Source organism: Barbus barbus, assembly GCF_936440315.1.
Source record: "Barbus barbus genome assembly, chromosome: 30".
In the NCBI taxonomy this organism is placed as follows: domain Eukaryota; kingdom Metazoa; phylum Chordata; class Actinopteri; order Cypriniformes; family Cyprinidae; genus Barbus; species Barbus barbus.
Genome location: NC_136758.1, coordinates 10,746,697 through 10,772,351, shown reverse-complemented (window position 1 = coordinate 10,772,351; position 25,655 = coordinate 10,746,697). Strand labels below are relative to the sequence as shown.

The following is a 25,655-nucleotide window of genomic DNA, read 5'->3' as shown; positions in this document are numbered from 1 at the left end:
GTGGCGCTCTTGTTACCAACGAGGAAGTGACGCTAAGGCAAAGGCTTAAAGTTTTTTTCCCCTTTTTTTCTTGAAAGCAACGCGAAAAAGATCCGGATCGCTGGAGCTACGTCGCAGATGTTTTAAAGGTAATGTAATGCTCAATAACTCCAACTAGATCCAGTTTGAATGTGTTTCCACTCGTAAATCATAGATTTATGATGAGTTTCTGCAGGACGTCGAAAGAAGACCTTGTTCGTTTGGGTGGCTCCGTACTTTTGACAGAAGCAATTAGATGCGCTTTTGTGTTGCGAGCGCTGTTTCATGTAAACGCATTTTTGCTGCAACCACACACGTGAGCAACAGAAAGTGCTTATCAGAGGAACACTTGTGTTGCAAATGTCTAACGATTTCTTCTCTCGTTATCAAATGCAAGTGACCGTGTTAGTTCTGTATCTGCATTATGATTGATTAGATTGCTGTTGTTCAACATTTGGTGGTGTTGCAACAACTGTGTGTCATATGAACTTGTGCCAGCCTCCCCTCTGAGCCATCACAACGAGTGCAGGGTGTAAAATTGGTTATGTACTTCCAGTTTGATTTCTGGCTGGGAATCATCATGCGTGCATTGTAACTATTAAATAGGCATGCATTCACGCGCCCATCTGCATTTTATGATTAAGAATGCAAGAAGGCTGCCTGCAATATGCATCTGCTTCCAGTAATGTCTGATTATTATATTTTACACACCCGAATAGCATTCGAGGTATCAGATTGTGTATTGAGGCTGGTACACTCAGCACATGCCATACCCAGTGAATGTCTGGTGGCTTTGCACTTTATTTTAAGGCACAGCAGAGAGAGTAGGCTACAGGAACACTGACACGATGAGGCCTATGAGTGTCTCCTTACTCACGGCAGCACATGCTCGATCATGTCTGTGCTGCTGAACCTCTGCACAAATGCGTTCTAGGTGTGATTAGTGTTACACAGAGTTCAGAAGTTTCTCAAATACTGTTAAAAAGGGAGTCTGTCTTACAGCAGTTACCTTGACACTGTGCACTCTATCATAATCATGTTCACAATGTTCCCTTGTAATATTGATAACAATCGTACAATCAGTGAGTTTCTAGTGTAACGTTACATTCAGTAGGGGTCCTGATAGCACATGTACATCTCGGAGACGTCTATTTGATGTCTGCATTTAATTCTGGAGGACGTATTTTTTTAGGGTGTTTGCTCATCTGCAATACGTCTATACGACATTTCCTTTTAGATGTCCAATAGACGTCTATTAGATGTCTTTAAGATTTAGAATGAATGGGAGTGGGGAGGGTTAACGGTTGTAACACACTTTTTCTTTCAGCAAAGTCTCTTTGCTTGAAGATTGTGAAATAATATTCTCTTATTTGCCTGCTACATGTTAAAGTAGTTTAGAAATGCACAATTTATCTCTAAACTGTGTAAATTAGTGTCAAGTACAAAGAGTGATGTTACAACCCACCCCACTAGTGAGCGTAACAGTCTTAAAACCTGGACATTTTAAATGTTGTGCATGATTTTTTTTGAGGTAATCAAGCTGTACACCATAACCACTTCAATTTCTGTTCATTTTTAAATGTTTTAATTTGAAATACAATTTCAAAACCGCTGATAAAACTGAAAACAGTGAAGCCTTTACACATTTCCGGGGTTTTTAGAAGTTGCTATAGTGGTGAACAGAAACTAGAACAAATAATTTTTTCATTCACATTTGTTTCAATAGCAAAAGAAAAATCCATGATAGGATTTCTTTACAAAAGAAGAAAAAATATCAAGCGATTGATCATGATGATCAGAGAACATGCCCGGTTCTACGGGGGTAAGCACCCTCAGTTAAAGCTGTAATAATGGCATTTCATTGCAGATTTAGCAAACTATCCAGTGCGTTATGGTTTGTGCTCTGGGGATCATTTTCTATTTCAACATGTTTGTGCAGTGTTGAGCAATATAGCCAATCACAGACATGTCTGTTGATTTCTTGAGCGCAGCAGCCAATCAAAGGTGTTTAAGTGCAGCGTAGAGACCTTCATTGATTATAATGTAACTTTGTAAAATTGCTATGAACTAAGATGAGTGACAGCTGTTTAGTAATTATAAAGGGAACGCTCTTTGCACCATAGCAATGTATGGCGAAATTTATATATATACATACATACACTCTCAGCCATTGTAGTAGAAACACTCACGCAGTAGCGTTAACTAGTTTTCTGTAATTTAATGCCAAAATATGTTACATTATTAAAAAAATGAAAAAGCATCATCATACCAGTCCATCTAAAAAACTAAAATATTGTGCTTGCAAGTTTGTGTTGTCACTCTCACAATTGTGGGAAATGTAGGCCTGTACAGTACATCCAGTAGAAGTGCACCGGATAGTGTTACAACCCCTCCCACCTGCTCAGACGTGATATTTCTTAAACATGTAGATGAAAAGCTTATGTAGATGTTGTCAAATTCAACCGCTGATTCAGACGATAATGATCACAAATTAAAATGCAGACATACTTGTCCTATATCCTGTGTATTTTTGCAGTATATCAGTACTGTCATATCAGGCGGGTGTTGATCATAGTGATTTCACCTCTGTAGCTCATTTCGTATTGGTTCAGCTGTTAGTGTTACACCACTCCCTGGTCCCCAATCCACACAACCACACAGTTTGGTCTTTTTTGTTATGATTAACCTCATAAAGGCTATCTCTGAATTGCTGGTTTTCTACTAGTTTGAACCACATGCCTCGTCTTTTTCCTCACTGACCACACCTATTGTAATTCATTCACTGGATTCAGGTATGTTTGGTACAAGCCAAGCTTTAAGAATGTTTCCCAGTGACGGAATTTCCCGCATGGCCTGTGCATTTGCGGTAATTCACAGCGCCCCGCATGGAAGAGGAAAGGCCTTATATGGTAGTGGAAGTGGGTGTGGCCAACGGGACCATAAGGGATCACAAGACTTCAGCTGAAAGAGAATGTGTTCAATACTTCATGTACGAGTGAACTACACTGTTCTGGGCGCTTTGATTCGCATGCGCGTGCAATAATAACGAAATCGCGTGCAATTGTTATGAAAAACCCCACGCCATTTTGTCAAAGAAGCCCTCCATTTCCATTTCTCGGTGATTTCGTTTGCACAAGGATCTACCTCTTGACTTGAATATTACTGGAGTGAGGTCAGCATTGCATGACTCAATCGTGGATAAGCATGCAGTCATTTCTCTACTGTTGCATTGGACCTTGCAGTTGTTCTTAGGGCGACCTGAAAACAAACGTGGAAAACAGCAAGCACGGTAAGGATGCTTTTTAAACGCCTAATATTAAATGTTTAGGATTGTTTAGCAAACCGAAATCATGCTGTGTATATCATTATTAAGTGAAAGCAGACTATTAGTCGAATTCGAGCGCGCGCTACGTGTGGCTCTTACTCGCTTGTAATACTGAAAGCATGAACCAACTTGCGCACAAAATACATTCACCAGAGCTGACAACTAGGAAGAGACAGGAGGGGGCTTGTCATTTACCACTTGTATTATTTTGCCGCTCAAGCATGCTTCATAGGGTGTATTGTTGTCTCACTTTGTTGCGGTGTGACACGGAATTAGTGACTGGATAATCCCTTTTCTGCAACAAAGGACTTCTGGTAAATAGCGCTGAGCTGGCTTCACTAGGAAGGGGGGTCCAGAGAGGGCACCCAGTATGCAAACACTCTGTCTGTGTCTCAAAATATATTGAGCTGTTTACCCAGACAGCTTTTTGAGGGGCTTGAATGCGCTTTTCGACCGTCCGAACGCAACGCGTCGCGTGAATAAAACAGCGCGTTGAAGTTTAAGGGATGGTAGCACAAAATAAGATCTCTGTCATTTATTCACACGCATGTTGTTCCAAACCCGTACGAGATGTTAGTCAGTTTCAGTCTCTATTCACTTTTTGTGCGTCTTTTTCCACTAAATGAAAGCGAATGGCTGTTATTCTGCACAACATCTCCTCTTCCACGGAACAATTACAGTCATACAGGTTTGAAACAACGAGGGAGTGAGTAAATTATGACCGCATTTTAATTCATGGGTGAACTATTCCTTTAAAAGTAGATGAACTCTTTAAAACTAGATAAACTAGAGACCCAGTTCTGTGTTTACTAAATGCTGTCTAGTGAGGCAGCTGACTAGGTCTTGAGCCACGAGGGGAATTCTCACTCATGCCTCAGCACTTGTCTCTTCTGCATTCGTTTGCGGTTTAAATTAAGAACTAGGTACGATTAGGTAACAGTACTTGACGTTACAAGCTTATTAAACGCGTTCTCTTGTCAAAACCGTGGCTTGTGTAACCGTGCATCGCTTGTTTTGCCAATGTAATAATGACATTTATGTGCGTTCACTGCGCGCAGTTTCCAGCAGAACGCCATGCGCTGGATTACTCGAATAAAAAGATGTAATGCACTGAAATGTGTTGACCTGCAGTATGGTCCTCACGCTTTAAGTGGACGCTGGTTTGGTTGATGCAATTGTTGTTTACATCCCCGCGCAGTTAGGGGTGTTTCTCATTGCGTTTCGACAACCCTGAATATACTGCAGCTGCTTTGAGTTACGCAGTATTTATACACTTTACTGTATGTTGAATTTCACGATATTTGATACATTTTGGCCAAATGTAACGTAATTGAATGAATGTTAATTTTGAAACTTTACTCTGTAGAATGCTCAGTTATTTAGTTTTTTTTAATAGTAACAATGTTAACTTGAAGCTGGTTAATGTTCATTTGCATTTATTCATGCTTAAAAGTATTTCCTTTTTCGAATATCCTTTGATTCCTTCTTTTAGTTGTTTTAATAAAGAATACCTCATGTAAAAGCGGGTGTTATGTATTTATAATGTAATTTAGCTGGCAATATATATGCTATTAGTAATAAGAAACGCATTCATTGGAAGGATTCAGGTGCACAAAGTTTAGATTTCAGTGCTATTTTATACTAAGCATAGAGAACATTGGTATTAGTCGGTGTGATGAAGCAAAAAGCCACGTGAGATGGGCACTAAAGTGATTTTTGCACAGGTAATCAGTGTTAGTAAAAGCAGAAACATTAATGTGCATTAAATAATTAAAGGACAATAAACCATTCTTACTGAATATAGATCACAAAATAAATGTTAAATTATCAGGTAGAGTGCTTTGACCTTATTTGTGTAGCAAGAAGATTTATATTTCTTTTAATAAATGTGCTCTCATGAGTTAAACGTTTTGAGATATGCTCTGAGATATGTGAGATTATTAATTTCATTGCTATATTTTCACATGCACATTACAAAACGCAAGCTCTCCATAATTTATGAGCGGTGGGTATTGCAGGTTAATGATAGACTTTTATTGATTTTTATGTTAATATTTGGATGCTAATGTGAACTATGGGGGGAATTACCTTCAAACAATCTCATTGTGAAACTAGGCTAGTACATTTTCACACTCTCTGTGGGATTTTGTGTGCAACTGTACATCTCTCCTCATCTTACTCACTTTCACTGTTGCCCTCTCTGCTAACAGTCTAGAAACAATTATTTGTGGTAGCGTGCACATTTTCGTCCTACTCACACTTAGCATTCTCACATATGTCATCTTGTTTGTTGGTTGCTAAGATTAGTCTTTATTAGTCAAATTACCTGCAGTTTGTTCAACATTGTTTTATGTGCACTAAACTGCTAATGTCACAGCTCCCCCAACCCTTAACAATCCACCTTTCCCTTTCAAATTCTTTTCTCTAGGGTTCTATTCATGAAATTGCTGAAACAGCTATTTCAATGAACCCCCACTAATCCCAAAGTACTGACTCTGAAGGCTAACCATGATATTTGTCACCACTTTCTTCATAGGTTGTCTCCAATGAATGAGCAACAAGTTAACCTAAAGACTTCTCAACCCAGCTTGACATCCCAGAAGCGGAAAAGCTGGGAGTGAAGAAAAAAGCAAATGGACATGTTTGACCTACATCGTACTGAAACTATTATTTCTGAACAGGAGATGCTGCAGTTTTTTCTTTTAAAGCTTACTTGCATTCCTTCCATGCTGAGTAGGTTTGGATGACCATTAACTGTCATTAAACCAATCAAGGGTTCTTTGTCAAAGGCGATACTCTAAGACTCTTCATTAAACCAGAGACAACTTTGTGTGGTTTGGGAAATTGAACTCTTGGGAAATTGAACTCTCTCCCCAGAATCTATATTCATGAAAGTCATGAGTTTGCAACCTCAACCGAAACCAAACGCAAAGAGAACGGGCAAGCGCATCACTTTCTTTAACGATCAGGGTGTGGCGATGAAAGAGGCCTCTCAGCATACTGAGCACTATTATGGCATTGGGGTCCCTCCATCAGGGCCAGGCCATAATGACAGTGGAGGTGTGGAAAGCCTGAATGCAGAAGCACCACATACGTACCTCAATTCTGTCATTTTCAGCCCAGAGAAGAGTGATCAAAGCCGTGGGCACTACCAACAGATGATGCCCATGAAATGGTCACACCAAGACCTACCTTTGCAGCCCCAACAGCGACCAAACAATTGGTCTCAGGGTGTGACCGCTTGGTCTCAGAACTTTGGCCCTTACCTGGGGCCTCAGGCTGCTTTTGCAAAGCAGATGCATGAGGGCATGTCAGTACAGCAACAACAGCAGCACCCTGAGTCATCAACTATTAGGGCAACTGAAAAACAAGTGGCTAACATAAGTGGAGAGACCTTTAGGGATTCGACCAAATCTGGCCGAGGCATGGACTGGGAACAGCAGCAGGCCTTTCAGCAAACACAAAAGCCTGGAATGTTAAATCCGCAGCAGCACGGACAGTCCATCCCTGGGAATTCTGTGCTGCAACCCTTTCAGTTAGCTTTCGGACAGCCCAAGCAGAACTTGGTAGCGGGATACTATCAGGTAGTTCAGGGAAATCGGACCTTGCCGAATCTGAATTACAGTACACAGACAAATTCTCAACTACAGCAGCAACTACAGCAACAGGAGCAACATCAAAATCTGCAACGGCAAATAATGTTCCAACAGCGGCAACAGCTGGAACAGCATATACGACAGCAGGTGCAGGTGCAGCAGCAGCAGAAGGTACTTCAGTGTCAAAAACAGCCACAACAGATATCACAATCACAGTTGCAGCAACAAGCACAGCAGTTAAAACATACTCAGCAACAGCCACAACAACATATGCAACCGATTCAACCGCAACAAGACTTGATGCAGCAGCAAAAATCTGAGCAGCCTCTTCAGAACCAGCACGTATTGGAAAATTACTCTGATTGCCAGCAGCCACATGCTTCTTCACTTGATCAGCATCAGCCCTCATTGCCAGGACAGTCCCAAGAGACAACTGATCCCCCGTCAACACAGACTCAAGACTCCGTTCCTCAGCCTCCCTCAACTGTCCCCCAGCAATCCATCGAGACCCAACAGCCTGGGCCCCGGAGATCACGTCGGCTTTCAAAAGAGGGTGGAGGCCCTGCCTCGGATAACCCATTTGTCATGCCGACTGATCTCCACACCCAAGGCTCTCAGAACGGTGCTTCTGAGACCAGTGTGGTGCAAGACATTCGGGCCGCTCCAACAGGTGTAATCCAGAGCACACGACGTAGGAGGAGGGTGTCGCAAGAGGTCAACCTGCAAACCTTGGCTCAGAAGGCTTCGGAAAGGGAATCTCTTCCCTCACATAGTGTCAAGGTAAGACAACTGACAGTTTTCCAGTCAGACATGTTGGAGAAATTAAAATGCATTGTGGTTTGGCAAATTCATTATGATGAAAAGTTAGTCTGTGATTTAAGGATGACAAATTACCCTTAGCCAAAGGAAGTTGACGTCATTATCTTCTTAAAACTGTGCAGTGAAGATGCACTACTTGTTTCAAATGCATACAGGTTCTGCAGGTTTCTCAGTTGATAGGGGAGTGTAAAGGTAGTACAGGCACTGACTGTTGCCATTAAATCACGTGGTCTCTCAAGCAAAAAAAAAAAGGCTTTTGCACACCACTTTCTCCTGACGGACTCCTCTTGCAAATACCAGCATGTGCACCCCACCCTCTTGAGGATGCCTAAACATTGACGTACATAAAAAGCTGCATTTTCTTTTGTCGAAGCCCAAAAGCACAGCTCTGTGCATAACTAATTTGGATTTTGCAGTGTCACCGAGTCACTTCTTTTTTTAGAATGGGAGATTAAGAGATTTCATCCTCTTGCAGTAGATGCTGCTTATATGGACTAGTGTTAATTGCTTGGTTTGTTCGTTCTTTTACTGCGCATAGAGAATTAGCGCAATTAGCAGTCAAATTTAACGAGGGGATCTAAGTGTTTCTGGGCCGCTCCATTTAGTTCACTCCGCTTTCCCTTGTTACATAAACTTCCTTTGAAAAGGACAGCAGCACTCCCTTAAGACGTCCAACGGATGATAACAAAGAAAGGGTGGGCGTGTGTACATATACGGTTGATCTGTGGGCCGGATAACGTACAGAACAGAAAGAACAGTCCAGTAAAAAGCAAATCTCAGGTCAGATGATTCCAGCTCCTCGAAAGGAGTAGGCACACAAGTCAGTGAGGTTTTTTTTTTTTTGTCTCAGGTGTCACTTTATGCCTCCAAACAAACCTCCCCTGCTCTAAATGTAGGCTGAGAAACAGCTCTTGCTCAAGGGTGAGTGAGCTGCAAGGGCTTCATGTACTAAGCTGAATATCTTCGCGGTGCCAGCAAGGCTGGAGTTCAGATAAGACAGGCCACATCCTCAGGGATTTCTAGATTTTCATGCAACTTCCAGTTAGACACATGGTAGTAGTGATACATATTGCATTGCATATTTCCACAACATGTCAATGAAGTTTCAGCAGTTTTATTTTCTTTGCTCTCATCATGCTTTGCTTAGAGTTAGCAATGAGGAGAAACAGGAATTGCTCTCACAATAAGGGAAACATGGGTTCGGTGCTCCTCCCAGAATGCTTTTTATTCTGACTCAAAAATTTGCAGGCATTGTGAAATTGCTAAGAGTGCCACTTTTGTATAGTTTTTTTTTTTTTTTTAAGTTCCTGGAGAAGTATGAATGCAGTTCAGTAAACCTAACATGGGAGGAACCCGTTCTCTAATCATTAACATACCCACAGGAGAGTCTGGTTATATGGAGGTATTGTCCTGTGCTGGCATGCCATTGTTATTCACTTGTGACAAATATCTATACATCCTCATGCAGTCTGCTGCTGGTCTGCAGGGAAAGATGTTTCTTCCTGGAGCAGAAATGAGGTCACAGTTGATTCATTAAGATGTTTTTGAAAATAGTCTTGAGCTAACCTCATTTCCTGTGCTAATATATCTTATCAGCTCTCAATCACTCTCTCATTTCTTTCATGCATATCGATTATGTCTCACACTCTGCTGAGATTTTTGAGACTTTTGTTGAGCTATTAATTTGACTGTGTTAATCGTGTGTTGTCAGCAAGAGCCACACAGGCCCTGGAGCCCCCCTGTAGCCCCAACAGGTCCAGGTCGAGGGGCAGCTGAGGTGGATCAGGTGAGTGCCAAGCGGCCCAGAGATGACAGCCTCATGCCATTGGTCATTCCAGTCTCTGTGCCAGTGAAGCAGACTGATTCCTTGTCCCCGGATCACGAGCAAGCCTCCCTCTCAGCTAGTTGGCCTTCACGGCCTTTGAGCACCCATGACATGAGCTGCTCCGATTACAAGACTTCTGTGATTGTCGCTCGACGACGATCACTGAGGAACTCTCTGTCTGAGAGCACGGGCCAGGTGAGTTCACAAACTGGACAATCTTATCAAAACATTAAAGGGGTCATGAGATGTCATGTTATTTATTTACCTTGCGCGATGTTACAACGGAAAGTCTGTCATTCATTCAGTGCTTATGGCGGAGATACTGTTGACAAGAACAAAGCAATATGCATGATTAGCAATGCTCAGGTGAAATGCTATATTAATACTACAAATCTGTGGAAGCATTTGACATCACTCACACGGTGCCATGATTTCCGCAATTAATTAATGGTGGATAGTGCAGACGCACTGTTTTGTTTTCTACACACATGCTAAAGCACGGATGACACTCGCAGTGTTTTCAGCCTCTGCCGTCTCACTATATGATGCTATGAACACACGAATATAATCTCCAGCTGCTCTGAGAGTCACTTCATTAGCATTTTACCATTTAAATTGACTACCGTCATATCACATACATACAGCAGCTGCAAGTTCTTCACGGCAACCCGTCAAAATAAAAGTTTGGTTTAACGTGAAGAAACTTTGACAGAAATATATTACTGTGTATATAGAGATATATATATATATATATATATATATATATATATATATATAAGTATATTACTATCTACCTACTTATCTATTTCATTCCCCTCTCTTAAAACCTAGATTAAAATTCCCCAATAATCCGCAGATTTCTGCCAACCCCCCATCCATTCTCTGCACCCTAATCCAACCTTCCCCCACCCCATTTCACTACCACATTTATGAGATCTGACAAGACTCGCCAAGATCATCCAGATTGCATATGGTGTATGTCTTTTAGACTGGTTTCTGCACTACCTGGCTTGCCAACATCTATTTTTTTTGTTTGTTTTTAACAGAACGGTGGAGCAGAGAGCGGAAGTGAAGCTGACGGCAAATCGGCCAAAGCCAAACGACGTCCTCGTCCAGAACCGCTTTTTATACCCCCACCCAAACTTGGAACTTTTATTGCCCCACCAGCCTACTCCACTATCACACCTTACCAGAGCCACTTACGTTCACCTGTCCGATTGGTCGACAACCCCCTCAACATGCCACCTTACACACCCCCACCCATCCTCAGCCCAGTTCGAGAGGGTTCGGGTCTTTACTTTTCCACCTTCCTGTCGGCCGCCGCCGCTGCAGCAGCAGCGAATAATCAAGGACTGCCCCCACCCGCCACTCCCAAATCTGCCACCCGTAGCCTCCTGCGATCCAGTGAGTTCATTTTACTGTCTCTACAAAGTGCGTTAATCAAATGAGTTAAATACAGCCTTAAATAGAATTCTGGTTTAGATTCATTGTTTAAAATTGAATTACTTAAATGACAATCGAAAACATCAACTTAAGTACTGTTCCAAAACCTAGTAGGCTGCCTAGCCAGCTACCTTCTAAGGTATAAGGAACTCCATGTGCATCACACAAGTAGCGCTCCACATCTAACATGATGAACAGTTGATTCCAATGAAGTTTGATGTTAGCATAAGTTGCTAAACTAACAACTTTATATTCTAATAACTCAATACTGGATTGAGTTTTTAAGGACAAAGTCTATGAAAATCTGTCCACCGTTTTATGTTCATTTAGTCTCCTAAGCTCCTCCTAATGCAAGCTTGGGTTACCTGTTTAGCAAAGGAGACATGCTATGCTGCCTTAGAATTTGCTACCCAAAATATTGAGGAAAATTAAGTAGAATGAGCTGCCTACTGTTTGTAACGGTTTAAAGTGCAGTAAGTACCTCATTAGGGTTTGGAACAGACTTAGTATGCCTAAGATATATGTCCTAACAAGCCTGGATATATGTAATTAGACATAATTGATGTGGATATCATGAATAGGAGGGCATATAATAAGAAACACTGTTTACTTTGCGTCTAAGTACAGTCTTTTTGTTTGTATATGTCCAGACAGCAGTGATATAACCCCACCAGTTCTCTCTGCTATGAGTGAGGCTACACCTGTCAGCATTGAGCCGTAAGTACATACGCTATTCAAATAACACCCCCACATATTACGCTTCACAAGTTTCTTTAATTATCTTACGCTTCTGGCCAAATGATAACTTTCTTTACTTGGTTAACCTTGCCTTTTTATTTTGCTACTTACTTACTAGATTTCATTCAGCTGTCTGAAAGTCAGTCAGTCAGAATAGCTGATTGTTTTTCTCACATTTATTAGACAATACTCAACGGAGCAGCCCAGCAGTCACATTATTTTCTGTACAGAGCTGCAGCTTTACACAGCATAAACGTTGACAGTGTGAAAGCACAATGTGAGCCTGCTGTTGAAGATGCTGCAGCACACACTGCTAATGCATGTGGTGTAAACAGGCTTTACAGTGCTGTTATGTTGCTATTACTTGCTTGTAAGTTGTAAACTGTAGATGCAAAATTCAAGGTTTTAGCTTGTATGTTAACAGTGGAGCTGGTTGGGGAGCTGTTATGTCATGCACAAGTGGATCTGGTAGTGTGTTTAAGGGAAATGACATCTCAGTGGGTTTCTTGGATCATACATGGGGTATTTCAGAGCTATGTTTTCAAGAACAGAGTAGGTGGGGGATGGTGGCTGAACAGAGGGAACTATGGGATATCTTCTCTGACTGGTACCAGCTGGTTTATCTAATGGTCAGAACAGTGTTTGGTAGAAATTCTTTTGCTCTTACATACACAATGAATGGCTACAGATTCCATCATTTTGGATTTGGCCAGTGCACCACAAAAGCACATCCTGGAACAAAATAATAAAACACAATCTGTCTTGCCTTATCCCCAGACCTTGGCAGTCAGATACTGGAACATTTGGCTTTGAGAAACATGGGGTGTTAATTTTATGCAAATACCCATGGTCAAAATCTACTCTTGTGAATGCTGGCGTTCTCAAAAAAAGGAGCTGACAGTGAGATGAGCAATAAATTAATTGAAACGGCAGTCTGAAACGATTTTACTAGTCTTTAAATGGTTCTGATTAGTGAATCAGACACCTTTAGAAACATCACAAAATACCTGTGGACTGGCCTGAAGTGGAATGCGATTGTTTCTCAGGAATTTCTCATTACATCGGCATGTTTCAGTAGCAGCACTAAGTTGTACCTTATGTTTAGCTTCCAATACACTTTGAACCACAAATATTCCCCTTTAGCCAGTAGTTCTTGTGACCCCTGTCCACAAAGGCTTTTTGGAGATGTTTCGCAAATAATGCTCATTAAGTTTTGCACAAACTTCCTGTTAGTCTTTTTCTGAAATTGTTGAAGGGATAGTTTACCTAAATACGAAAATTCAGTCATTAATTTCTCACCCTCATGTCGTTCCTAACCCGTAAGACCTTTGTTCATCTTCGGGACACAAATTAAGATGTTTTTTTTGAGGAAATCCAAGAGCTTTCTGACCCTCCATAGACAGCAATGGTTCAATTACGTTCAAGGCCCAGAAGGTATGAGGACATCATTAAAATAGCCCATTTGACATCAGTTGTTCACGAAGCTACGAGAATACTTTTTGTGCACAAAGAAAAGAAAAATAACTTCAAAAACTGACATGGAAGAGAATAAATTGTTGAATGAAGTTATTTTTATTTTATTTTTTTTTGCTTTTTTTTTTTTTTTGTCATGTTGAACACAAAAGATATTTTAAAGAATGCTGGTAATCAAACAGTTGATGGTCCCCATTGACGTCCATAGTATTTCTTTCCATACTACGGATGGCAATGGGGACCAACAATAATTTTGAGGTGAACTATTCCTTTAATGACAGAATTGTCAGTTTTGGGTGAACTATCCCTTTAAGATAATAATATAGTATTAGCTATATTATTATTATTATTATTATTATTATTATTATTATTATTATTAAATTTAGTATTAGCTAAATTATTAAATTTAGTATTGGCTAAATTTATTTCATTTAAAAAAAAAAAAAAGGATCAACATACAAGTATTTAAAATTCTAAAAATGCAGAATATAAACATTTTCGCTAGTGGTCTGATGCTTTTGGACTACACTATTTTAAAAATTGTATTAATTTAATTTGGATTGCTACAGCAGCCTGTTTATGTTCACTCTTTCTTGCAGTCGGATAAACATTGGATTTCGGTATCAGGCGGAGGTCCCAGAGCTGAGAGAGCGCTCGGGAGCGCAGCACGACCTACACAAGGCTGACCTGGTGTGGGCACCACTGCCTGACCTGGAGGCCAACACTGAGCAGCAGCAAAGAGGTTTACAACTTGCACAATACCACATTAGCTTCTCTCTTTTTTTAAATTCATTAAATTGAATGAAAGGAAGTTACAGGAATATGTTCTGCAATTTTGCCTTATTTAAATGAAATCTGCATGACCATATGTTTAAATCTGTGTCTTTCCTGGACCTTCTGTGTGTCCCTGCAGTGGATGCCCTCATGCACCTGGCGTGCTCGAGTGCATTGTGTGGAGGAGGGACCAATCAGGAACTGGCCATGCACTGCCTATATGAATGCAAGGGTGACGTCATGGTGAGTGTCACACTGACATATTTTAAGTGCACCTCCTGCTGTATTGTGTACCAATTAAACCTGTTTATGCCCGACTGCTCCTTTTCTTAAACTGTTGATCTCTGAGAGCAATAGATGGAGGGTTTGTCATATGAGTAGACTATATCTGAATGAGCAGTTTGTTTTGGAGTCATCTAAGGATTTCTGGTGACATCTGTGACAGGAAATATCAGTATAAGGATCATCTTACTGACTAAAAATGAAATTATGTATTGCAGAGCCTGAAAAAACACTGTTGATGTGACTGATGTGTGCAAACGCATTACACGCACTTGGAAAGTGTGTATGTAAATGACATGGTCTGCAGTTTTTCTTTCAACAGCATTTCACATGCCAGCATGCATATGAAAAGCTTAGGGCCCTATGAAATTCGTTTTATTTTTTCCCCAAATTCAGTTTTATTTTTTTCCAAATTCTGTTTTATCCATTTTAAATTTTCTGGATTGCTTTTTTTCCATTTTCATTTTTCTAGACTGTTTTAATGGTTTAATTAATGCATGTCTAATTAATTGGAATCATGAAACTTGCACAATTTAACACCAATTTTAATTTTTTACAAGTTTATCATTTTTAAGGCTCTATGAAATACTATTTTTTTTTTTTTTTAAGTTTTATTTTAACCAAATTCAGTTTTTCATTAATTTTCTGGTTTTCATTTTAATTGTTTCATTAAGTATTAATAGTCAAAAGCATCTCTAAATAATTGATTTTTATTAAAAAAAAAAACTTTTTTCCCCCCAGTTTTTTCATAACTATGTTGTGTCCTATGTTGTGTATTTTATTTTTCTGGTAAATATTCCTTAAAAATAATGTTTTAATAATAATTTTATTAGTAGTAGTTCTGTCACAGTTTCTTCAAGTTAGACCAAACTTTTATTTTGATGGGTCGCTGTAAAGACCTTTTTAAGCTTCAGTTTTTGTATTTTGATGAAAATATGAAATTTTCAGGAAAAAAAGGAAAGATTAATTGTAAATATTGGTAATTCACAGGTTCAGTTCATTAGCTACTGAATTAGAAATCAGAGAATTAACAATGAATAACGATTCTTGCAGCATTTGTTAATCTAAGTGAATACTAATTTATGAATATACAATTGTTCATTCATGTTTATCCATAGTACATTATGTAATGATAATATACACACATACTGGTGGTGGACGAGGAGACACCACCCCTCACAATGTAGAGCGCTTTGAGTGCTTAGAAAAGCAGAAAAGCGCTATATAAATGTAATGAATTATTATTATACTACCCTAAATGAACAAATGCTGGAATACTTTTATGTATTAATTTATTTAGAATTAATAATGCTAAACTAAATTCTCACTGAGACTGCTGTGATATACAGTACAATGGCATATATTTAATTAAGTTCCTTTTAAATTAATGTGTAGTTTATTTTCCCCCAAATCAAATCATTCCAAAGCAATAATATCCAACTGTATATATATCTTAGCGACCATAACTAGTAATTATGACTCTCGTGTAAGTACTGTATATTATAAAATGCATCTCTTCATGAAAAATGCCACTTTTTCCTTAAATTAAATATAATATTGATAAATACTATTTACTTTGATTCACTTGATAATTGTGATTTTTCTAACAGCATATCATATAATTGAATCTGATTTTTCATCAGTTGGCAGCCCTAGTTTATTTATAATAACTGATTGCAGTCCAGGTGAAACCAGTGCAGCCTGCTAATTGAAGACCCCTGTTTTATGAAAACACAAATGGTGTGTGTGTGTTGATATGATTCTTTTCATCGTTCACTCAGCAACAACACAGCAGCCAGCCGCTTACTGCTGAGCTGTCACTCCGCCGCCATAGCAACCACCTGTCAATCACAGGCTCATGTCCAGAACGACACACTGAAGATGACTAAATCATGTGCATTGTGCTTCTGAGCCAATTACACTGCAAAATAAAAAGCTATTTGTTGCTTTGTGGTTCGTATCACATGTGAAGCTCTTCTGCAGAACCTGAAAGTTAAAGCTCGACTCTCTGTGAAGTCTCTGTGAGGTTTGTGGTGTTTATTGAGTGTCAGTGATATGAGAGATGCACTGACAATTGTTTTCATGTTGTTGCTTTTAATAGTTTTATCTTGTTGCATCTTATGTTTTGTAATTGCAAGCTGTATGTTGCTTTGTGTTTCATGCAAATGAGTAATTTGTGTTAACCACTAGCTAACATAGTCTTGATGTCGATATTTTAACACACTAATACACACTATTTTTTTTCCCCCAGTTGTTAATTTATTTAATATTTAATTTTTTGTCTTTTTAGTGCAATGACATTAATGGCCTATATTTTTCAATATAGTGCCCAGATACTTTTTGGGGTTTCAATATAAAGTGCACGTTGAAAGTTGAAAAATGACCATATATAAGGAAAAAAAACTCTTGTTCAAGCTCGATGACCCAGAAAAGACTATGGTGTCCTCGATTTATCGTACCCTGAGAGACTGTATGGTGGAGAAAGAACAAGAGGGATTATCCAGCTGGGTTAAACGCCTTCAGCAAAAGCCTTTTACACATGTTGTTAAGGATATAGCGACGGTCTTGCAAAATTGTATCTCTCCTGCCCTCATTAATCTCTTCATATCCACTCTAGGGCATAACATGCCCTGACCTGTCTTTCTCTAACTTGTGACTATGTCTCTTCAGCCAAAACGCATCACACACCGCAGCCAGTTTTGTTTCCTCAACCATGCTAATTTCACTTTCTTTTTCATTTTTTCAGGGAGCCCTCACCCTTCTGTTGTTAAAAAACCCCATCTTTCCCAAAGCGCACCCTCTGGCTGGTTACCACTACTCTGGTAAGTCCCCTTCACCATCAAGCACACTTTCCTTTTTCTTTCACCCTTCTTTTTTAATGGCCGAGGTGATGTGAGTTGATCCGTACGGCATGCGGTACCCAGTCACCCCCTGCGCTGGCATTCCAAACCATACTCCGTGTCTCAGTTATAAACAAAAGCAGCTGAGGGGAGGGGTTCGACTGAGAGATTGCTGGGTGACCGAGTGGGTTGCTGGGTAGAGTACAGGAGGAGAGGAGGAGGGGGAATGTGTCTGTGGCATGTTGTTAAATCCTAGGAGAAGACAGCAGCATCATTGTTTGCCTGGACATGTGTGTGCTGGCAGTTTGCCCCTTCTCTGTCCTTTGTGTGCGGATGTGTTTGTGTTAGCGGGTGGGGGTGCTCTATAAGAGGATAGGCTAAACAGACAGCAGCCTCTATCTGATTCTGTGCACCGCTTGTCTGTCCCGCACAGGCTCTAACAGCTGGACGCCAGAGGAGCGACGTTTCTTCAACAGAGGCATTACTGCCTACAAGAAGGACTTTTTCATGGTCCAGAAACTGGTACGTACAGGTTTGAACAAAAACCTAACAATGAGTGTCAATCCCCCACAGAAATCTAATTATGTGGCTTGAAAAAATGAAAGTCAAATTCAGGGACATATATTATAGAGAGTTGGGCCCATTTGACTTTCTGGTAAGTAACCACCTAGAACATCATAGCAACACTTCAACCACAAACTACGACACCCTCGTAAATGCAATGCAATAAAATCCTAGAATTAGTCTAAAGGCCATTTGCACACGGAGTCTGAAATTTTTGCATGTTATAAAATAAAAAGGTTCTTCTAAAAACTTAAAATCTAATTGGACGGCCCGTTTCGTCATGGAGCGACTGGGCAAAAAATCGACACAGGACAAAAAGAAATCCTCGCTTTTTAGTGCTGCAATGTTTGCGTCAGATGTGAATGGCCCCATAGGGATTTATTGTTTCGATTTAAGTGTCATCGTGCCAAATCTTCACGTTCCGTGTGAAAGGGCCGTAACATTGAAAATGGCTATGCACTAAAATATGCTAGCAGTAGCCTAACATGCTGGGTAGGTTACTTACAAATTGTAATCTCTTACTGATTTCAAATTGCATGATAAAAATGGTAGTTAGTAACCTAATCCATTACATTACACATTTAGGTCATATAATTAGAGTACTTTCTGATTACTTTTCATCTAAATTGTTTATCTCATTGATTTTAATTATGGTAATCTTGTTCCATATTGCTATAAAAATACAAAGAGAAAGAAAATATATATTCCATTTGTTGTTATTAACAACTTGTAATGCATTTAACATTATCTGAAGGTTTCCCAAACTGGGTTATGTGAAGGAACTGCAGGGAAATCATGAGTTTAATAAAAGTGAATAATTAAATCATAAAAATGTAAAATTAGAAATCATTTTAAAGATGACAATTAAAATTAACACATCTTACAAAAATTCTTACAAAATAAATAATTATATAATCCTAGCAAACAAATATAACACTTTAGCAACCAGTGAGAGCATTTTCAAATAAATCTAAATCACTCAGAACACGTTAGCAACTGCATAGCATCACCCTAGCAACCACCACTGACAGCCTAGCAAGTTTTGCATGGGTTCTAGTTCTAGTGAATTCTGGTAATGATGGTTTGTGTTGATGTTTGACTTGAAGGTGAGCTCCAAGACAGTGGCTCAGTGTGTGGAGTTCTACTACACGTATAAGAAGCAGGTGAAGATCGGCAGGAACGGAACACTCGTATATGGAGAAGCAGAGCCACCAGAGACTAAACCCACAACAGAGGAGGAAGTGGACAATAAAGTGAGTTCCTGTGGCTTTGTGTCTACATGTACCTGGGTGGTTTAATGGCCTACAAACCAGAGAAGCATCAAAATGTTTGTTGTTCTTCAGAGTTCACAGAAATTCGAATCACGGAAAGAAGACGAGGAGAGCAGGAAGTGGGAAGGGTCATGTGACAGGAAACAAGAAAACAGCCCAGGCAGGGTGACACAATCGCTACAGGCCACTGAAAATGTGAGTTTCGGGAGATTTGATTTGCATGAGGTTGCAAAAACGCATGGTGCCTACAGAAAATTACATCTGCAGTTCTCCAATGTTCATGCCCAGCTCTGACCTACTTGAAATAATAAGAAAACAGGTCTGCAATAGACATTAGTCATGTGTGGTTCAGCACATTTAGGGTATTTATAGCGCCATCTAGTGGTATACCTCATTACAAGCTTAAATGATTTATCCAGTGCATAGTGCACTTAATATTGTCCACATATTAGAGACAATACCTGCAATTAACTTGCATGGCACAATAGCGACCTCTTACATGAGTTTGAACCAGATATCCTTCACTACACCACCTCTCAGCCATCACAGAGGAAGTTCCCTGTGTCTAATATCTGTATGCAATCAGCTGTGGTTGCTTGAAGTAATCATCCGTTTCCTGTTAGACTGCTGCCATCTTGGTCTTAAGAAGTCAGGATGACGGCACTAGAGATCAGTCCACGTTGAGGGTCATTCATCCTCCTCATCCACCTCCACAACAACCAACATCTAAACCCCGCGCTGACACCACAGGCCGGAAAAGCACTGGCAATACAGGAAAGGGACAAACGAACCAAGAGGGTGAATTCCCCTGCAAGAAGTGTGGCAGGTCAGTTTATTGGGATACACACTCAATTTATGCAATTCACTATGATAATAGTTTTTGTTTGTTTGTAATTTACCTTATTTTATTTACGTAAACTTACCTTTTATTTATTTTAGATTTACTTTTATTTAATGTTTGTTTTGCTTGTTTACTTATTAATTCATTTACTCAAATGCACCATTTGTTTGTCAAGTTACTTTGTTTTATTGAAATTGTTCCTTATTTTATTTATTTACCTTGTATTTGTTTCTGTATGTAAATTTATATTTATTTATTTTAATTGTACCTTATTTTTATACCATTAATTCATTATTTTATTTATTTATGTATCTAATTCCTGTTGTTCCATGCATTACATTTTCGTGTTTATTACCACATTTTTCAGTAGTGTGACTACTTCCTCAACACTGGTTAACTGTGCATATGACTAGACGACATGTGTTGGGGGTGTGGTTGTTTGACGCAGCTGATACATAGCTGCTCATAAAAAGACCAGAGGTCTTACGAGGAATCAGTAAAGCTTGTCAGCTGTGAGGTGTTACATGCGTCAGGGATCAGTCTAGTAGTAAGCAGTAAAAAGGCAACATCTGATTTTGATCGGAGATTTTATCCATGGCAACAGTCGGCTTGTTAAAATCAACAGTCTCTTAGCAACAAGTCCATGGAGATGTTGAATGCCACGTTCTCTGATCTGTACACATCAGCGTCTGTGTGATTTGGATACACACATATGCTCTTTGTTACTATGAAGTACAGTGGCAGTATCTGAATTATCACCATATTCATATACAACAGTACTTACATGGTACTATGGTATATGAGGATACCATTGTATTAACATGGAGCCAGTGTTTATGGAGAATTAATGTACAAGCGTTTTATTTGTAGTTGTGTAACTTGTAAGAGCACCAAACATTACTTGTATCATTCCAAACCTGAATGACTTTCTTTTTCTTAAGCGAAGACAAATGTATTATACCACAAAAAAAACAAACTAAAGTGGCTTAAATGACTTGTACTCTGTATTACAAGTTACCTGAAGTCATATTATAGCTTTCCATAAGAAACGAACCAAATGTAGGTCATTCACTGAAAATTTTGACCAGTCCATGACTATCCTTGGCAATCTTAAGAGAAAAGTAGCATGTTTGATTCATGTACAAATTATTCTTTTGAGTCAAATCTGTTTGATTTGGTTGATCCAGTTCACAAATCCGTCTGATTTGGTTCTCAGGTTTAACTCTTTGATTAAATAATCTGCTTTCCTGATTTTTATGAACAAAACAATTTTTGCAATGAATCATTTGATTCAGTTTACAAAACCAGTTTGAGTGATTCATTTGCGATTCCGGCTGATCCGGTTCTTGGGTGCAACTCTGTGATTTGCATGTCTGATTTGTGAACAAATCATTCCTTTTATTTTTGCAATGAATCAGTTTTCCAAAACCTGTCTGTATAATGCAATCACAAACTGGTTTAGCATACTGACTCTGATGATGATCAGATTTTTGCAATGAATTATTTGATCCCGTTAACAAAACCAGTCAGAATTTTTTTTTCTATTTTTTTTTTTTCCCCCACAAATCTGACTGATCCAGTTCCTAGGTTCAGCTTACTAGCTATGTTTCCATCCACCTATTTATATGTGCATTTTGGAATATTGTGTAAAAAAAAAAATGCTGGATGGAAATGCCAAGATGCGCATAAATTCTAAAAATGGGCATAAACTCATGAGCACAATTGAGTAGGATAAACTTTATATCCGCTAAGAAAAAAGCGCACAAACTACGATGTAAACACATTTACCGAATAAATTCCACCATGTGCATTAAAAAAAACTCATGTGACTTTTGCTTGATGGGATGGGATAACTTGACTAACCAGCAGACCGATCTCATTGCACAGCATCTGATATGTTTTGGTCATTCTGAATTGTGAGCAAAGTCTGTTATCAAAGTATTTCTGTATAATTGTCTTACACGATTGCGTTTCCAAACAGCATGCATACACCTCCAGAAGCAATAACAGCATTTATTGTGTTTCGACTGCTTGCTCTGAGGCGCAAGTAATTCATCATACATGGAAATTATTATATTAAGTGGCTTCTCCTACTTTTCTTGGTGACACTTTGGTGACTATTTTGTTCTCTTTGACTCGTTGGATGCAAACGGTGCTTTATACGCTAATGTTTTATGCGATATTCCAGTTAAATTTGAATCTTTGGATGGAAACAATGATGTGCATGTCTGATTCTTGAATGAATCTTTCTTTTGAGTTGGATCTTTGCATTGAATTGTTGAATCAGTTTAAATGATTTGTTCATGAATCCAGCTGATTTGGTTCTCAAGTTCAACTCACTGATTCTATCTGCATGTCTGATTTGTGAATATAGCACTATATAAATGCATCATTCATTCATTCATTTGTGAATACATCTTTCAGCAAATAATTCTGAGATGGATCTTTGCAATGAATCAGTTTAAATGATTTGTTCATGAATCCAGCTGATCTGGTTCTCGAGTTCAACTGACTCAATGATCTGCATGTCTGAAACTTGAATGAATCATTCTTTGGTTGGGTCTTTGCAATGGATAAAACCACTTTAAATGTTTATCTTCTGAATCTGACCGATGTGGTTCAGTTAATGTAGTTCATGAAATCTGAGTTCAAATCACTGACCTAAAGATCTGAATACTGTGTTTTCTCCAGGATCTTCTATAAAGTGAAGAGCCGCAGTGCCCACATGAAGAGTCACGCTGAGGCAGAGAAAAAGGCAGCTGCGCTCCGGCAGAGAGAGGCCGAGCAGCGGGCGGCAGCCGCCTTGTTGGCCGCGCAGCAGAACGGAGCAATGGGGGATCAGAGCAGAACGAGGAGAGCCAGCAGCGACGACTCCTCAGAGGAAGAGGAGGATGCAGATGATGAAGACTGGCACTAGCTAACAATCTCTTTCGTATGGCCAAGAAAAAACCTATTTATTTTTATTTTACCAGCCAGCAAGACCCATCCCAAAAGAACAGTTTCAGGGACTGGCTCACTCCCGTAGAGTGTTTGTGCGAGTGCGTATGTGTGTTACGTGTACATGAGACGGACAAAGATGGAGACCGATGCTGTAGAAGCATTCAGGGGCTTAATGTTCAGATATAGGGCTATTGGGAGTGTAAGCCATGCCATCTCAGTGTGAATGTGTGTGTATGTGTGTGTGCGCGTGTGTCTATAATATGCACTTTTGGACTCATCCTACACACACTGATCTGACCGCAGCACATCTATCCAGTGTCTGTGCACAGAACTCACTCACTGTTCTCCCGTGAAACGAACCATTATGGATTCAGTGCTGTGGATGTAGAAGGACACAGAAGCAAGAGTGTGTGTGCGTTTAGTCTTTTCCTCTTTCGAAATGAAAACGACGGTATCTTTCTCTTCCACGTGACTGCCAAACGCTTGCACAACTGTGCTCGTACGCCTGGTCTTGATCTCTAGTGCTGTAATTTTGGGCTTTCTGTTTTGAGTATCTCAAAGGTGAAGTTCACCCGAAATGGAAAATTCTGTCATTTTCTCACCTTCATGCCATTTCAAACTAACTTTTTTTTTTTTTTTTTTTTTTTTTTTCCTCCAGAACACAAAATGAGACGTTTAGCAGAATGTTCGTGCTGTTCTTTCTCAAAGGTTGCCTAAGGGCTTTCAGTCTTTAAAAAGGACAAATTAAAAAACATCATAAAAGTACGCCAAAGAACTATTATGCTATATTCCAAGTCTTATGAATAGGTTTGTCAAAGAAATAGAATGAAATCTCGACTGTTATTTAAAACAAAAACAACAACAAAAAGGTTTTCTTTAAGTGATATAAGGTAGGGCTGTCAAATCGATTAATCCCAATTAATCGCATGTAAAATAAAAGTTTGTTTACATAATATATTTACATAATATGTGCGTGTGCTGTATGTATGTGTGTATATATAAATACACGCAAACATGTATATATTTTAGATGCGATTAATTGTGCTTAATCATTTTGACAGCACTAATATAAAGCTAAAATAAAATACATATTAGGTTTAAAAACAAAAATTGCGCATATTGCATAAATATTTATTGTATAACTAATAATTACAGAAACATGTAACAAAAGTACTTGCACTTTAATTCAAACTGAAAATATAAAAATACCTAATTCAAAATATTCATAAATACAATATTTAGTATTATAATATATTATGCAATAGTATATAAATTATGCTGAAATAACGCTGCAGAGTACCAACTTTAAACATGGATATGCACACATGGGATATACAAGCTATGGTGGTAGTTTTAGCGAATAATGACTTATTTAAAAAAAAAATTAACAAATTTATCATATGACATCAAAAGACTATACCGTGCATGAGTTGTATGGACATTTATGGTGCTTTTTAAAAAAATTATTAAAGCTTGACAGCTGCCCTAATGTTACTATGTACTTTCATTTCATGAAAATGATCAGCTTGAACATTCTACTTAACATCTCCTTTTGGTGTTCATCATATAGAAAAGTCTGTTTACTGTTTTGGAAAGACATGAGCCTGAGTAAATGATACCAGCATTTTCAATTTTGAATGAACTCTTCCTTTCATTAAAACGGTGACCTCGCTGATGCCTTCAATGTTTTTGACACTTTCTATCTTTACATGACAATCACTTTTACAAAAGTTGTTTTTTATACTCTGCAGATTATAATGGTTGTGCTTGATATATCATTTATTGTTATTACTGTTACTATTAGCTTTGTACGGTTTTATTATAATTATGATGTTTTTTCGGGGAGAGGGAAGGGGTGCAGTTCTTTTTCTCATTTGACTTAGTTTTAGACATTTGCTACCTGTGTTTAAGTGAAGATTACATATATTTGCTGAAAGCATGATTATAAGTGCAATAGCAATAGTGGGACTTTGGAGTTCCCTCCCACTCCAATTTTTTTTTAGCATCTTTGAACAAAAGTATTAGATAATCAACTTAGATTTTAGTGTAAGAACAAATGTGAGATGTGATGGTTGGTGGGTTTAAGGGCAGTTGCAAGCGGCTCGGGTTTCTTTCTCTCTCTACTGGCCAAACACTTAAGCACTTGGCTTTGTCTCCATGACAACAAAGTCTTCTTTTAAAGGATAGGCACACGGGGGATTCACAGCCAACAGTAACGGCTCAGATTATTGCTAATAACACAGTCTTCTATGCAGCGTGTGTTTGTGTTTATTTGCATGGGTGTGCATGCGTGATTGTGTGTAGTTCATGCACCAATATTCAAAACTGTTTCAAACTCAAAGCCAAGTGAGAAAAAGAAGCTTCCTAGACTTTTTAATGTCTTTTTTATTTAAAAAAAAAAAATATATATATATTATAAATACTTGTTCATATATGTGAAAAGACTGATTTGCTCTAATATGAAGATACGGGCATTTGTCAATGATTTAGCCATGCTTTTTGTTATTCTTGTTGTTGTTATGAATATTGAAATTAATTTGGAGAATGTCGTAAGAGTGCACCTCCCGTTTCTGTCTTTCATTAAGCCAAGGGAAATTCTTCTGTAGAGGAATATAAAATATGAAAAAGGCTTCTAAAACTGTATGCACACTTTCTATGCTATTTTCATAGGGGCTTGTACACTAATGATGGCTGAGGAAAGAACTCTGAAGTGCTTTTTACTACAGTAAAGCTTGTGTTTCAGTTGTGTTTTTATCATGTTTTAGAATAATAAATAAGAAAACACAAACATGACCATATTTGTAACAGTATTTGGGGAGGATGAGTGTTTTAATTGCTCAAATGATGGCTAGAGGAACAATAAAAATAATAATAAAAATATATTTTTTTTTTCATAAGTTGAATGG

General features: G+C 38.8%; 2 protein-coding genes across 2 annotated transcripts in view; one reads left to right on the top strand and one right to left on the bottom strand.

Annotated features, from left to right (window-relative positions):
- The window catches only part of LOC306850608 (dihydropyrimidinase-related protein 5-like), a 618,334-nt gene that overhangs the window by 218,386 nt on the left and 374,293 nt on the right, over positions 1-25,655 (bottom strand). The gene's annotated exons all lie outside the window — the stretch shown is intronic.
- Positions 59-24,117, top strand: LOC306850811 (mitotic deacetylase-associated SANT domain protein-like). Its single transcript, XM_079386708.1, has 13 exons — positions 59-128; positions 5,880-7,719; positions 9,470-9,778; positions 10,630-10,987; positions 11,677-11,743; positions 13,837-13,979; positions 14,151-14,254; positions 17,040-17,115; positions 17,567-17,655; positions 18,804-18,950; positions 19,041-19,163; positions 19,592-19,794; positions 22,501-24,117. The coding sequence occupies exons 2-13, from the start codon at positions 6,232-6,234 to the stop codon at positions 22,724-22,726; spliced, it is 3,333 nt and encodes a 1,110-aa protein (XP_079242834.1). The 5' UTR covers positions 59-128; positions 5,880-6,231; the 3' UTR covers positions 22,727-24,117.

Excerpts from the sequence above, each read along its gene's own strand:
- LOC306850811 (XM_079386708.1), top strand. The coding sequence starts at position 6,232 with ATGAAAGTCATGAGTTTGCAACCTCAACCGAAACCAAACGCAAAGAGA. Across the intron at positions 13,980-14,150 it reads CACTGAGCAGCAGCAAAGAG|TGGATGCCCTCATGCACCTG; the intron begins GTTTACAACTTG and ends GTGTCCCTGCAG. Across the intron at positions 18,951-19,040 it reads AGGAGGAAGTGGACAATAAA|AGTTCACAGAAATTCGAATC; the intron begins GTGAGTTCCTGT and ends GTTGTTCTTCAG.